Source organism: Oncorhynchus nerka, linkage group LG23 (genome assembly GCF_034236695.1).
Source record: "Oncorhynchus nerka isolate Pitt River linkage group LG23, Oner_Uvic_2.0, whole genome shotgun sequence".
NCBI classification, from domain to species: domain Eukaryota; kingdom Metazoa; phylum Chordata; class Actinopteri; order Salmoniformes; family Salmonidae; genus Oncorhynchus; species Oncorhynchus nerka.
The window spans coordinates 56868427-56884035 of NC_088418.1; the positions used below are offsets into that span (position 1 = coordinate 56868427).

Consider the following 15609-nt stretch of genomic DNA (forward strand, 5'->3'; position numbering starts at 1 on the left):
CTTAAAGGTGCTACTCATAGGATTTATTTTTCCTTTTGCATTGTAATTTCACAAAATATTCATAATATATATGCAGTAATAGTGGAATGATAGTGTTTCACAGTGTTGTGATTGGCTGTGATATTCGCCTACTGATTTCTCCTGCCAAAGCTGCATCTGCTGTCAAAATGGGAAAGCCGTTCTGACTTTGGGGCTGTGTTATCTAGTGGAAATAGTTCTGTCACTTCCTGGTTGTTAAAATTCTACACTGTTCGCTCAATTTCAGTTTATGTGAGAAAACAAGCACGGAATAGTGTAAGGATACTAAATTGCTGTGAAATATCTTGCAATTCGCCTAGCATTAGGCTGCATTCAAAACAAATGCAAAAATTCTAACAAATCCTGTGTTTTAAGGTTGCCAACGAGCAAGCCTCCATCCACCTGACTCCAACCATTCCAACAGGGAATTTCATTCGTTGTAGGGCAGTGATTTGAACCACCATTCAGGGCAGGGCAGTGATTTGAACCACAATTCAGGGCAGGGCAGTGATTTGCTCTATGAAAAGAAAGTTATGAACACATGAGTTGAGAGCTGTGTACAGTAGGCTATATCACTTTAACTATTCACAGGGAAAGTCTACCTAAGGCCATTCCCTCTGCTTTTCAACACAAGATTTTATCCCTAAAATAACAACAAAGTAAAAAGATGCGAAGAGATAAGAAAGACAGGTCTCTCTCTCTCTCTCTTTCAGAAGAAACTGAGGAGTAGAAGCTACACTACATGACCAAAAGTATGTGGACACCTGCTAGTCAAACATCTAATTCCAATATCATGGGCATTAATATGGAGTTGGTCCCCCCTTTGCTGCTATAACAGCGTCCACTCTTCTGGGAAGGTTTTCCACTAGATGTTGGAACATTGCTGTGGGGACTTGCTTCCATTCAGCAAAGAGCATTAGTGAGGTCAGGCACGGATGTTGGGTGATTCCAATTCTTCCCAAAGGTGTTTGATGGGGTTGAGGTTAGGGCTCTGTGCAGGCCAGTCAAGTTCTTCCATCTCGACAAACTATTTCTGTATGGACCTCGCTTTGTGCAAGGGGGCATTGTTATGCTGAAACAGGAAAGGGCATTCCCCAAACTGTTTCCACAAAGTTGGAAGCACAGAATCGTCCAGAATGTCATTGTATGCTGTAGTGTTAAGATTTCCCTTCACTGGAACAAAGGGGCCTTATCCCGAACCATGAAAAACAGCCCCAGATCATTATTTCTACTCCACCAAACTATACAGTTGGCACTATGCAACTGCTCAGCCTCCGACCGCAAGGCACTACAGAGGATAGTGCGTACGGCCCAGTACATCACAGGGGCTAAGCTTCCTGCCATCCAGGAGCTCTACACCAGGCAGTGTCAGAGGAAGGCCCTAAAAACTGCCAAAGACTCCAGCCACCCTAGTGATAGACTGTTCTCTCTGCTACCGCACGGCAAGTGGTACCGGAGTGCCAAGTCTAGGTCCAAAAGGCTTCTTAACAGCTTCTACCCCCAAGTCATAAGACTCCTGAACAGCTACCTGAACAGCTAACCAAATGGCTACCTAGACTATTTGCATTTTACACTGCTGCTCCTCTCTGTTTATTATTTATGCATAGTCCCTTTACCTCTATGTGCATTTTACCTCAATTACCTTGACTAACCTGTGCCCCCTGCACAGTGACTCTGTACCGGTACACCCTGTATATAGCCTCGTTACTGCTATTTTATTGTTGCTCTTAAATTATTATTTTATTTTTATTTTTTACATTTATTTTTTGCTTCAGTTTATTTAGTAAATACTTTCTTAAAACGGCATTGTTGGTTAAGGGCTTGTATGTAAGCATTTCACTGTAAGGTCTACAACTGTCATATTCGGCACATGTGACAAATACCATTTGGCTATTGACGTATTGGGGCACGTAGCGTTCTCCTGCCGTCCGTCGGACTGCCAGATGGTGAAGCGTGATTCATCACTCCAGAGTGGTTCCACTGCTCCAGAGTCCAATGGCCCGCGAGCTTTACACCACTTTAGCCCATGCTTGGCATTGCACATGGTGATCTTAGGCTTGTATGCGGCTGCTCGGCTATGGAAACCAATTTCATGAGGCTCCTGACGAACAGTTATTGTGCTGACGTTGCTTCCAGGGGCAGGTTGGAACTCGTGGTGAGTGTTGCAACCAAGGAAGACAATTTTTACACACTATCCGCTTCAGAACTTGGTGGTCCCGTTCTGTGAGCATGTGTGGCCTACCACTTCGCGGCTGAGCCGTTGTTGCTCCTAGACGTTTCCATTTCAAAATAACAGCACTTACAGTTGACTGGGGCAGCTCTAGCAGGGCAGACATTTGACAAACTGACTTGTTGGAAAGGTGTCATCCTACAGTATGCCGGTGCCACGTTATAAGTCACTCTGCTCTTCAGTAAGGCCATTCTACTGCCAATGTTTGTCTATGGAGACATGGCTATGTGCTCGATTTTATACACCGGTCAGCAACCGGTGTGGCTGAAATAGCCAAATTCACTAATTTGAAGGGGTGTCCACCTACTGCTGGATATATAGTGTATTTATTTCAAATGTTTTTTCATTTTTGGATTTTAAATGAAAATCAATTCTTGAATTAACTTCTTTCAATTCTAATTGACCCCAGCCCGTAGGGTCACGGTGGCTGTAAGGAGGATGAGACACACAGCCCCAGTGTGTGTGTGTGAGTGAGTGAGTGATCCGGCTCCGCTCCTCGATACCACAGGAGCCAGCAGAGAAAACAAGGTGACAGATGAAAGGATAAGGAAAGAATGGGAGTGTTTCACTGCTCTGATGCAAGCCTCACCTCAGATAACACATTCCGTTACACAGACTGGCAGCTGTGGCCTACGGAGAGAGAGAGAGAATAGATGTTTCCCTCTGACCAGGAGAACAAGTAGGGAGACAGGTTTCCCTTGTATCAAAATTGAGGATCCATTGACAGGTCAATATTTCTCAGAGTAACATGTTAAAGACACATTTAATATTTGCGTTAAATGTTTGATGACCCTTGGTCGAGTGTGAGGGAGTGATTCTAACATTCCCTAAGAGAGAGGTAAGGCCATCCTTTCATTCACACCAGATAAATGCCCAGGTTTTCCTCGTACATTCAGTAGACTAGGGAGTGGAGCACTGGGATGGAATCTGGTACTGTTTTCTCATCCAGTAAAACCAGCCTAAGGTCATTACTGACTATCAACCAGCTCTTTATAAATGTTCTGTGTAAAGAACAGAATGTATTCTATGAAGGAAAATATACTCCATAAGAGCACCTTGTGACTGCACCCTTATAGTCATTTCCTATTTACCATGTTCACTCTCAAGCATGTCTGAACCCAGTAGGGTTAATGGAGGGGGGTTAAGATCACAGAAGAAAATCTGCTCTTTGTGTCTTGACATGTTATCCCAGTCAATGTTCTTAAATCCAGCTCCTCCATCATAGCTAAGAGTTTGCCATCCAGGTGGAAGAACCGGTTCACGTGTCATGATGGGAGACATAGTTTGCACATAAAGTATATGAACGCATAGTTCGTATGGCACAGTAGTTCTCACAGTGGAACACTTGGAACATTTTTAGGGCCCACAGCTGATTTTTTACTGAGGACAATACATCAGCCCCATCCTGCTTCTAGTTCAGCATCTGGCTCTGCATCAGCAGGAGGGTTTGTCTGGGTTTCTCCTGTGGTGCCTCTCTCTCTCCGGCATTGGTCACCAACCGGTCGATCGCGAAAGCCTTGCCGTAAAAAATTTTGTATTCTTTTTGAGCTGTTCCCGTTAGATGTACTTGATTCAGCAGCCCTAGGGCCGGGAAGGAAAAGTGTTCCCATTGTCAACCATTTCATGTGTCTGAAGGTAGTATTCCGTCTACCTGGCAGCCCAGAGATCAAATCAAGAGCACCTATAGGTCTAACGCTGGCCAATCAGATAGATCAGATCATCGTGTCTGCGCAGTTTCCTCGAGCCATAGACTGTAAAAAGAAGCCTCGAACGCACAGCAAAAATGATAATGTGAGATTTCAAAACTTTTAAAACCATTAAAACTAGACAACGAATACAGCTGCTGTTTTTTTTATGAGTAAGTTAATGTTTAAATTGGTATTCAGCACTGTCAATACTTTGTTAAACATTTTTACAAGTCATTAAATGCGCGCTTCGATAAGGTCTCGTTATTATTTGGCTCGTGTCTTTTTTAATATCGAGGAATATTTCACTTTCTCTGGTCATAGGAGTAACAACATGGATTGGTGCATGAACCAGAAGTAATGCAGTGCGACTTATATTTCGCCATCAGCTGGAAGACTGTGCCCCCTTTTCTCAGCGGAGTAGGACCATCTGATGGTCTGCCTGAGGGGAGGGTGGGAGCAGGTGAGGCTGTCTCTCACCCTAATCACCGCTGCTCCCACCCATCAGACGGACCATCAGATGCAGGCCATCAGTCCAGTCAAAAAAGAAGCACATTAGATCTCGGCTTGCATTTTGACTCAGAAAACGTTGGTGACCACTGCTCTAGGGTGTCTATTATCTCATCTACCGGTCAGCCTGCCTGACGCGCCACCCTTTCTGCATATAAATAGCTGTCAGTAAACCTCGCTTTATGAAAGGAACGACAATGCTGGATTAGATCGGTGGCGACTCACGGGTGAGGTGGGTTTTCATTACATAAATTCCGCATTCGCAGGTGCTGATTCTTAACTCTTCTTGAACTGCACTGTTAGTTAATGGCTTGTAAGCATTTCACGGTAAGGTCTACACTTGTTGTATTCGGCGCATGTGACAAATAGTTTGATTTGGTAGCTGTGACGTTAAAAAGTGAAGATTACAGAACTCAAGAATTCTAGTCAAAATGCGCTGATTAAAAGGTCAAGAAATATCTAATCAAAATGTAATTACTTTCTCAAGTAAAGTACATTTACAAGACTTTCGCTAGTAAAGTACATTTACAAGACTTTCAAGTAAAGTACATTTACAAGACTTTCTCAAGTAAAGTACATTTACAAGACTTTCTCAAGTAAAGTACATTTACAAGACTTTCTCAAGTAAAGTACATTTACAAGACTTTCGCTAGTAAACTCAAGTATGAGATAGATTTGATGAAAGATCTCTTGTCATGTACTTTTGCCAAAAATAATGGCAGACAAAGGTAGTTTAAGGCCAAGTGAACATGTTTGTTGTTCCTTAGCCTAACCAGTCAGATTGTACATATCTCAAATAAAGTAGACAGATTCGAGTGCCTATTAAAATCGCAGGAGGAATATTTGGAACAGGTTAAATAGGTTAAATAACCTATGCATTTACATATAAGAAAATGTTACGAAACGATGCAGAAAACCAAAAACGAGCCAACAATGCTCTCTAGTGGAAAAAACAAGAATGTACAATAGCCATTTTGAAATCAGTGATTTGCCTTCTTTCCTTACACAGCATTGCCCTCATGTGGTCATAAGGTTGGGGAGATCCTGCTGTAAGTACCTCTGGGCAAGTTGAGTTGTTTTCACTTGGAACAAAACAGAAGCAAACAAGCCAAAACACGGAGGAACTATCCTGAACTTGTCCTATAAGAAACCTTTGTTTTTGTTGCAAAACGTTTTACTACGGATTGCACTAATGAATACACCCGGGGCAAGCTGTTCACCTGCCATAAGGCCATCCATCAACTCGGTCACTCATAAATCAGTGACAGCTCGATCTTAATTGAATACTTTACACCGAGTCAAAATTTTATTTGACAGCATTTCAGAATATCATTACGGTAAACAAGATTTCTGCAAAAGTTAATATATCCATAGTGTTGCATTTCATAAAAATAGGTTGTTCACTTATAGTCTGGGACTATCCATAATAATACATTGAGTCATATTTATAATAGCGACACACCTGTACAAGGTCAATAACACAGCTAATAATAACACTACACAGTGATACCCTGCTGCATTAGGTAGGCTCAGGGGGTTCATGGTTTGTACATGCCGTCAGTCTTCAACACACTCACCGTTTTAGATATACCGATCTCTTCTGATCTGTCCATAGAAAAGTACTGATATTTGCCTCAATGGGGGACTGCTCTGACGAGAAAGAGCGGCGAACTGTGCAACGAAGGAAGGGCATTCTCCCTTGTCTCTAGTCTACACAGAAGTCATGATAGGCTTAGTGATGAAGGTGCAGTATACAGTCAGGACTGGCCAGACACTATAGGAATGGTTGTGTGTGGGGTGAACACAGTGGCACTGTTCAAATGAATCCTTTCTTGAAGTAACCAGTGACACTTAACATGAATGAACATGTACCTGTTTTACATTATTATATACGTCTTTATTGTCATTTAACAGATGCTCTTATCCGGAGCAATTATGGCGAAGTGCCTTGCTCAAGGGCACATGGGCAGATTTTCCACCTAGTCGGCTCAGGATTCAAACCAGCAACCTTTAAGTTACAGGCCCAAAGTTCTGAACCTCTAGGCTACCCGCTGCTTACTTACTTGAAGTAACCACTGTTCTTACACAATGTTAGAAAAGAGAGAAGGAAGAGAGGAAGGATGCATTGTTAAAGTATTCAAACAGGCCCAGACAGCAGCTGAGCCACAGACTCCTCTCTACTCAGGGTCAGTTCCCCAGCACAATTTATATGGCAATTCTCTGAACCACTTTGTGCTTTAAAGAAGTATTTTTTCCTCTCGTAAATAGAAATTCCAACGGCCCCCGAGCATCACTCACCTCTCTCGTATCATTCCTATTCTGAAAGACTGTCTGCATTTCTTCCACCCTGGGGGACAGCTTTGTTCTGCCAATGTCATCCTCTCTTTGCTGGATTGTTAGCTCGACACACTGCAAATTACCACTCAAAAATCAGATGTCTGCAGAAACTAAAGGGGACACATTCGGATTGCTCCTTAATGACTTTTCTTTTATCGCCAAGAATGATTCTTGTGTCTGTCAATGATCATAATGTCTAGATGATTGTAGTCTCTCCACATCTCCATGTACAGTATAATAGTCATCAGAACGGCAGATGAATTAGCTTCTGTGAGTCCCAGGGCCAGAGAGAGGGTTTGAGAGAGTTTAAAAAACAAAAAACTCTGCCTTAGTCATCGGATGACAAGGCGGTTCTGAGGGACGTGTGTGTGTGTGTGTGTGTCTAACTGTGTAAACTGGTGACAGTAAAGTTCAGACAGAGCCACTGACAGAGCCTCCACTGTCTAGAGTTCCGAAGTTAATTGGGACACAATCTAGTAGAGAGAGATGTGTGTATATATACAGTATATTAACGTAGCTGGCTATGTAGACGGCATCACTTAGAGACTAAACAAATGTGGAAATGAATATTCAAGACAGTTGTCAATTGTAATGTATAAATATGTGTCTTTGGGAGATAAGTGTTTCATGTCTTGTGTAAATGAACAGAGTTAAGTGAAGCCACAGACCATTAGACACATTGTGATGAATGAGCTCGTGACAAATGGCAATGTTTCTCTCTCTCTCTCTGATCCCCACCAGAAATACTAGTGTAGTTTCCTGTTTTCATACCCTTGCCATATTTTCACCCAAACACGATTACACCATCTGTTAGAGATGTTCTGCCTAGACGTTTCGATATCTGACGATGAGATGCCAACAGAACCCCACAAAGTTGTGGAACTATCTTCAATCTGTAAGGAAATTGAAAGATTTGCTAATGTTTTCTGACCAAATAAATACTGTGGGGTCTGTAAATATAGTGAACAAATTTCAACAATCAGATATAAAAACATGAATGTCCGTCATGGCACAGATGTATATGAATATTGGGACATTGGTATTGACTGTACGGTAGCAGCCTGGATTGAACCACATCAGTCTAGAGAGTGTTCTAGGTTCTTTAAGTCCATAACAGACCTCTCTGTCCATCTGCCCCTGATCGTAAGGCACTCTGCCCCGATATCCCATGAGCCTTCACTCTCTCCACCAGACAAACCTCAGCAAATTGCTTTGTTCGCGAAGCACAGTGAGGGGGAGATGTATCTCCTGTGACCCAACCGTTGATGATTCAAACACGAACAGCCCTTAGAGTCCACTGCAGTCTCGTAGAATGGGTCCACACAGACTAGAAATGCAATATCATAGGCTGGGCTGTGGAGTCATAAGGGAGTGTTGAAAAACGGTGTTGTGTTCCTTCACTCGTCTAGCTTATGAGGCGTCTCAGAGCTACCATTGGCCCGACTAGGTATGCATTAGAGATGATCACGTCCCACATATTAATACTCATCATATAATAGATTTATTTCTATACCATTTGATAGATTCCTCGGGATAGCTTCTTCAGTCTCGTACAGTCTCTTATTTAAGGCAAAGTTCCATTAATGCGTATACTCTTTTTCTAGTTCTGGTTTTCATTCTCTCTTTTCAAAATACACTAAAACAGGCAACCCCTCTTCAACATTCCTTTTCATAAAATAGACTCCGTTGTATAAAAAAACTGCAGTGTCACAGTCAACCAATCGGTGAGTGGTTCAATTTGCATGTACGTCCTGGACTGGAGTGCTGTGGGGATTTGAGCACTTCCAAATTAACTTCCTGTATTCGAACCCCTTAACACTGCTCAAGGATCCCGTCACGCTACACACATTCTGCTTGGTTTCTTCTTGTTTTTGAATTTTGAAGTGGATGCTTTCCAGTTCTTAAGGTGGTCGGTGTAAAATATCTCTCTAAATAATTTAGAGTACAATATAAATAAAAATGGTTCTCTAAAAACGCATGGAGGAACCCCCCTTTACATCTGAGGTCTAGAGGGTGGGGTGGGGGAGGCAGGGTGAGGGGAGCCAATGAAGGGACTAGCCAGGCTTAGTGTAGCCCGGCCTGGGGGTCTGGTAGTGGGTATACTCCAAGGTGTTATCTGCTCACAGTGGACGTGCCCGAGCGCAGGGTGCTGGGCAGCTTGTCAGAGCCGGGGATCTTCCAGGGCCCAGGGGACACGGTGGCCTTCCTACCTGCTGCTGCGCTGCCACTGCTGGTGCTCTTGGTGGGGCGGCAGGGCCGGGTCTCTCCAGGGCCCTTCTCTGCCTCTCTGGGCCTGGGCTTCTCCTGCCCCGGCTCCCCCTGATGCCCGACACTAACGTGTGGGTGACTGCTGCTGCCGCTCTGAGTACCAGCACCGCTGCCGCCGTTCCCGTTAGAGTTTGTGTATGAGGGCTGGGAGTTTTTCGTCGGGGACCGTGTGGGTTCTCTTTTCCCGTGGGACGTGCTGCTGCTCTCCCCAGCTATCCTCTCCTTAGACCTCCCCCTGGAGGAGCTTTTGGGCTCCCCTCCCCCAGGTAGCAGCTCATCCCTCCCCACCGGCCCTCCCTCTTTGGGGCAGCTCCCTCTGCAGGTGGACCTGCCACCTTCTTTCTGCTTGGCCCTCCCACTACTGCAACCACTCCCGCTGGGCTGGTCGCGGTCCCTCCTCCCGTGGCCGGTCTGATCCGGATTATGCGGCTCGGTCGAGGCCTTCCGGGGGCTCTGGGAGCGCTCCACCCTCCTGCTCTCTTGCGCCGCCGGCTCCCACGGGACCTCCTGCGGTGGCAGGCGAGCCAGGTCGGGGCCTGGGGGCTGCTGGGACGGGGTCAGATGAGATGAGGGCGATGGCATGGTCAGAGTGTCTGGGGGCAGGGCTACTTCCGACAGACTTGGGGAGGCTGAAGGGCGTGCATCCCAGGGGGAGGTACTGTCTGCTGGGGCACAAACACACAGTTAGACATGGGAAAGGATAGTCTTAACAGTCAGGGGCGAATCCTACCTTCCATTTACTTAGTCATGCATGGATGTCAATGGGAGACTGAGTGAAAAGTTGACTTAAGTGGAAGTTCGCCCCATAGAAATATATCTATGAATCTATAGCTTTAACCAAACAACACACACCAAGCCAAAAAACACACCTCTAGTCTACATGGATGACAGCAGCCATATTGTAGCAATCACAACAATCAAACCCAGTCTTTGTGGTATGGGCTGCAAGTGAAATATCACTTCACTCCTATAAGTCACACACTGCAAGTTCACTTTTAGGCAGCATACATCTCAGTTCCCTAGCTCCCTTTAAAGCCTCAGCACTTCTAAGAAGTGGACAGAAAAATCACAAAACAGGTTTAATGGAATGGATGATGTGCTGAATCAGGCAGTGCTTCAGCCTGGCTCGGGAGAGAAAACCTGGGGGTTCGAGACTCCCCACCAGGGCTGAGTAACCACGGTAGCGGCTAAACCTAGAGAGCTCTACCTTCTCCTGAGAGGCTGCTGCAGCTCACAAGGCCTGTTAGCTTCTCTCTCTGCATCGCTAAGCTAGCAGTCCCAGGGTTATCATTCACAAACAGGCAGGCAGGGAAGCATCCAGGGAGGCAAGCGCCAATCGTCTAACTAGCAGGGGGAAAGAGGGAGGCTAGGCTAGCTCCATGAGGCCTCATTACAGACTAGATGGACTCCCAGACCAGCTGGGAGGTCTGGTGATTGGAGATAGCTCAGTGAGCAGGCTCACAGTCGATGCAGGTGCCTGTTGCGCTCTGAAACCCTGGACATTTCACACCAGCTCATTCTCCTACCCATCAGACACTGCTTGGTGTATTGAAGTGATGAACCATCTCCTGTGGAGGCTGTGTGGCCCAATACGATTGTGGGAGGGAGTATGTGTGCTGAGCTAATGACTGCTGTCACCTTGGATACGGCTCTGTTTGTTCTAAGGGGTGAGGGCCCTGACTGGATACAACCTTAAAACAACCTCCATACTCTAGTACTCTACTCTGTATAAGGGGACACATGTACACATGCACTAATACACCCACACAATACACAGCATGCACACTTCCACATACTCACAAACGTCATGCACGCGCACGCACACACATAGTATCATATTGTGTGGTACTAAATGTGGCAACCATTTTTTATTTCACTTCATTACTTCATCAGGATGCAGTTTTTATAAGCTTTGAATTCTGTTTCCTCCGCAAAGTACTGTATAAACTAGCTGAAAATACAGAGCCGCTTTGCAAAATGTAGTTAAATACTCCGAAGCAGTAAGTCAAGCTCCATAAATACTACATCTTCTCAGTATACAGATAAACCTAGGCTTGTGAAACATCTACGTATCCACACAATCCCCCACATCCATGTTACAAATGGCTATTCCACTTTTATGTGACTGCTTTGCCCAGAACACACAGGTTGATAGTTGATATGAAAAGTGACGCTGGTGATTTAATATGGCGTCCTCTGGCTGACAGTGTAATGGGCTCATGGTGCGTATTTCACAGCTTTATGTCACCCGCGGGCAGGTAATAGAAAAACCCATTATGATGGAGGAAAGGGGGGAGAGAGAGAGAGGGAGAGAGAGAGAGAAAAGAGGGGTGGGGAGCGAGACAGAGAGGAAGGGAGGGAGAGAGAGAGGGAGGGAGAGACAGAAATAGATAACAAAAAATCTCTGTCATAAATGGCCTGGGAGAGTCCCCGACTGGGAGAGGAAATCAGAAGTCTCCTAGCAGTGAAGATGGAGACAGACAATACTATTTCCTGTGTTTAAAGACCCTGGTCACCTGCCAAAGCTAAGTGCTGATGACTGTATTTCACAGTGGAGGCCTTGGCTGGCTGTGGAAGAGTCATGTGCAGTGCTAGCCTCAGCGCTAACTCACTACCCACAGGCCGGGAGTGTGACTCTCTGTTACAGAGGCCATGGAAGAGTCATGTGCAGTGCTAGTCTCAGCGCTAACTCACTACCCACAGGCTCGGGGCCAGTCATGTGACTCCTCAGCGCTAACTCACTACCCACAGGCCGGGAGTGTGACTCTCCGTTACAGAGGCCATGGAAGAGTCATGTGCAGTGCTAGCCTCAGCGCTAACTCACTACCCACAGGCCGGGAGTGTGACTCTCCGTTACAGAGGCCATGGAAGAGTCATGTGCAGTGCTAGCCTCAGCGCTAACTCACTACCCACAGGCCGGGAGTGTGACTCTCCGTTACAGAGGCCATGGGAGAGTCATGTGCAGTGCTAGCCTCAGCGCTAACTCACTACCCACAGGCCGGGAGTGTGACTCTCCGTTACAGAGGCCAAGGGAGAGTCTGACACATCACGATTTATTACCAAGTGGGCCGCTAGGTGCTGTCATTCCCTGAGGTGTAGGGGACATAAATGTCTGTTAGGGGCCTCAGCGTGCACCACGGTGGGATTTTATCACAGGAAATAGTCTGCCTATATATTTCTGACTAATCTATCTAGACGATAGTGGCTGTCAGTTTGAATCGCTATTTTGTAAAAGTTGGTTCATGGATCTTTCTAAATGTGTAATATGTATTATTGTGTGTACATACAGTATAATCTTTCCATTGGGCTGGCCTGAGGACCATGTGGACATATGCCACGTTCAAGACCCTGGGAACTTAGAAAAAAACTAACCTCGACTGGGAAAATTAGTTTTGAACAGTCAAACTCTGGCATCTTTATAAAGCTCAGAATTTCCGACCTGAAGATCAGTGACGTCATGATTTGACCTCGTTTCCCCCCCAGTTGTCTTGAAAGCCCCAATAGCTGAGGAACTAGGTTGATGTCACTGTGATTGAAGTGGAGAGGAGGAGCCAGTGTGTTCTGACCAGGAAGTGCAACACATGGCATGGGCACACAAAAATACACCGCACCACAAACCACGACACCAAGTAATATTAGACTGGAACATGCAGATCGTCACAAACCGTGTCTTTAGAGTGGCCCATTAGGAAGAAATAGGGGGAGCCATGCTTGTCACTTTTCATGCACATGGAGAGACTGGAAGGTACCATTCCTAAGGAAAGGGGAGTAACAACCTATACCAATCATTAGGGTTAAACCAGACGCCTTGAAAGGAAGAGTTACACTATTGTTAGTCAAGAGAAAGACAAGTTTATCAGTGTTAAAGTATTAAGTAGAGAGAAAGACATTGCTATGGGTGAAGAAAATATCTACATTAGAAGATAGGCATGCCAGACATAAGCAGAGTTATAGTTATAAAGTTAATGTTTTTTGTAATTTTTAGCCCATTTTCTACCCAATTTCGTGATTACGAAATTGTCTCATCTCTGCAACTCACCAACGGGCTCGGGAGACGCGAAGGTCGAGGCATGCGTCCTCCGAAACATGACCCGCCAAACCGAGCTTCTTAACACCCGCCCGCTTAACACAGAAGTCAGCCTCGCCAATGTGTTGGAGCAAACACCGTTCACCTGCAGGCGCCCGGTCTGCCACAAGGAGTCGCTAGAGCGCGAAGAGCCAAGTAAAGCCCCCCCGGCCAAACCCTAACCCAGACGACGTTGGGCCAAACCCTCCCCTAACCCGGACAACCCTGGGCCAAACCCTCCCCTAACCCAGACGACGTTGGGCCAAACCCTCCCCTAACCTGGACATACCTGGGCCAAACCCTCCCCTAACCCGGACAACCCTGAGCCAAACCCTCCCCTAACCCAGACGACGCTGGGCCAAACCCTCCCCTAACCCGGACGACGCTGGGCCAAATCCTCCCCTAACCTGGACGACGCTGGGCCAAACCCTCCCTTAACCCGGACGACGCTGGGCCAAACCCTCCCCTAACCCGGACACCTCTGGGCCAAACCCTCCCCTAACCTGGACGACGCTGGGCCAAACCCTCCCCTAACCCGGACGACGCTGGGCCAAACCCTCCCCTAACCTGGACGACGCTGGGCCAAACCCTCCCCTAACCCGGACGACGCTGGGCCAACGACGCTGCGATGCAGTGCTTTAGACCACTGCGCCACTCGGGAGGCCCGAGTAAAGAATAATCTATAGACGTAATCATTTTAGAAGTGTGTGTGTGTGACTTTTAAAATGTGATTATAGTGTTAGAAGGTAAGCAGGTGTATTTGAGTGTGTTACAGCTGCATTAGCCTTGGTCTGGGGAGGGGTAAACAACAGGGTTCGAGGGACAGAATGGAAACCCACCATACTCTGGGACCTGCCCTGTGCCTCTCTTCAGGAGCAGACGCACCCGCCGGCCCCCTGACTTGATGAGCTCGATGGCCCGGGTGTGGGTCATGTCCCTGGTGGTGTCCCCATTGATCTCAATGATCTGGTCCCCTACCTGGAGAGGAGGAGAGACAACACAGTGAGAGAGAGAGCAATACTGTAGATCGATAGATAGATAGATAGATAGATAGATAGATAGATAGATAGATAGATAGATATGTGTCCCCGCTGTTTGTGTGTGTATGTGCATGAAATCCTGTTGCCATGCAGATACTGCACAGACAATAAATAGACAATTGACCACTGTGACAGTAACCTCTAAATCACCAACCCACTGAGCACCTTGTGTTACATAAACATGCGTTACATTGCGTGGCAAGTTCACACCAATTCCCTGATTAGATGAACAAATTATGGAAGAACGCTGGCATACACTGCCGCAACCCCCAACGCAATTATTTATTGGCAGGCCTCTGAGATAAGCACACACACTACGTATTAAAGCACAAAATTAACGAGGCAAATTTGTTGTGGATCACAATTTATTAGGATCAATGTGTATCTATAAATCATAGTGGTGCAGAGGGATCAGAGCGGCCAGTGTAAAGCTCTAATCAGAATTAGCACTCATGAATGTGATGTCAGTTGTCATTAATTCCTGCAGCCCGTTTTATAATGTCATTTAGATTGAATTATGGCAGACAGACTCTTCCCTGCAGGGGGGCTGAGACTAAAGAGGATACCTGAATACCAATGTCCTGGGCTTTGTTCATTACGTACCAAACGGAAGAAAATGGACTGAAACAAGGAGGGTGTTTACGATATCCGTTGCAAAACATATTCCTAATGAATATGACCCAGGACATTAGCAGCTGAAGACCTGGTAGTAACATATTCATTTCACTAATTAGACTACACCTCCCTTCTAGCACTACAGTGAAACGGTTGTGACCTCTCTATGACTACAACATCAAGGTTGGAGGCCAATTGTACAGGCATATCCCCTGAAGGATCTCACTAACACACTTCCTTCACTTGGGAATTGGGACCAGTGCCCTCTTGACTGATAGTGTAGGAGACCACGTGCTGCGGCGCCAAATGTATAAACCAATTACTGTAACAAATGGAAAAGTCCTCGGCTAATATTGGAAGTAATTTGAAAGCTGAGGTGAGAGAATCCGCCCGGCAACAGAGAGAGAAGGGGAGTCATTAAGTGTTATTAGGCTGATCTGAGCGGAGCTGGGTAGCCCGTCCATCTACACCTTCTGACAGTTTGTGAATGGCTGAGGCCGGCTTGAGTCATTCCCCTTTAAATGGATGGGAAGTGACTGGGTGTGGATGGGAGAATTGAACACCAAGCCAACAGCAGTAGTATGACCTCCAGATGAAGCATGGTTATCCTTGGATTGTCTCTCCTCTAGATGCTATCTCGAGTCCAGCCAAGCTTACTACGGCTGTGTCTGAAACAGCACCCTATTGCCTATATAGTGCACTTTTGACCAGAGCCTGAGCCTTAGTCGTGTAAAAAGTAGTATACTATATAGCCAGCCGACCGGCCGATCCCAGTTCATTTCAACAGCAGTGTTAGATGAGCCTACCTTTCCCCCTCGACCATTCATCTCCCCATGATCA

At 46.0% G+C, this 15609-nt stretch overlaps 1 protein-coding gene across 5 annotated transcripts in view; it reads right to left on the minus strand.

The window, feature by feature from the left end:
• Positions 1-5736: 5736 nt before the first annotated feature.
• LOC115119208 (membrane-associated guanylate kinase, WW and PDZ domain-containing protein 2-like) overlaps positions 5737-15609 on the minus strand; it is a 385811-nt gene continuing 375938 nt past the window's right edge. For all 5 annotated transcript variants that reach the window (XM_065008344.1, XM_065008343.1, XM_065008345.1 and 2 more), the window contains 2 exons: positions 13954-14092; positions 5737-9710 (listed from right to left, as the gene is read on the minus strand). In XM_065008344.1, the coding sequence (XP_064864416.1) occupies positions 8893-9710; positions 13954-14092 (957 nt within the window). In that variant the 3' untranslated portion in view covers positions 5737-8892. The remainder of the gene's footprint in view (positions 9711-13953; positions 14093-15609) is intronic.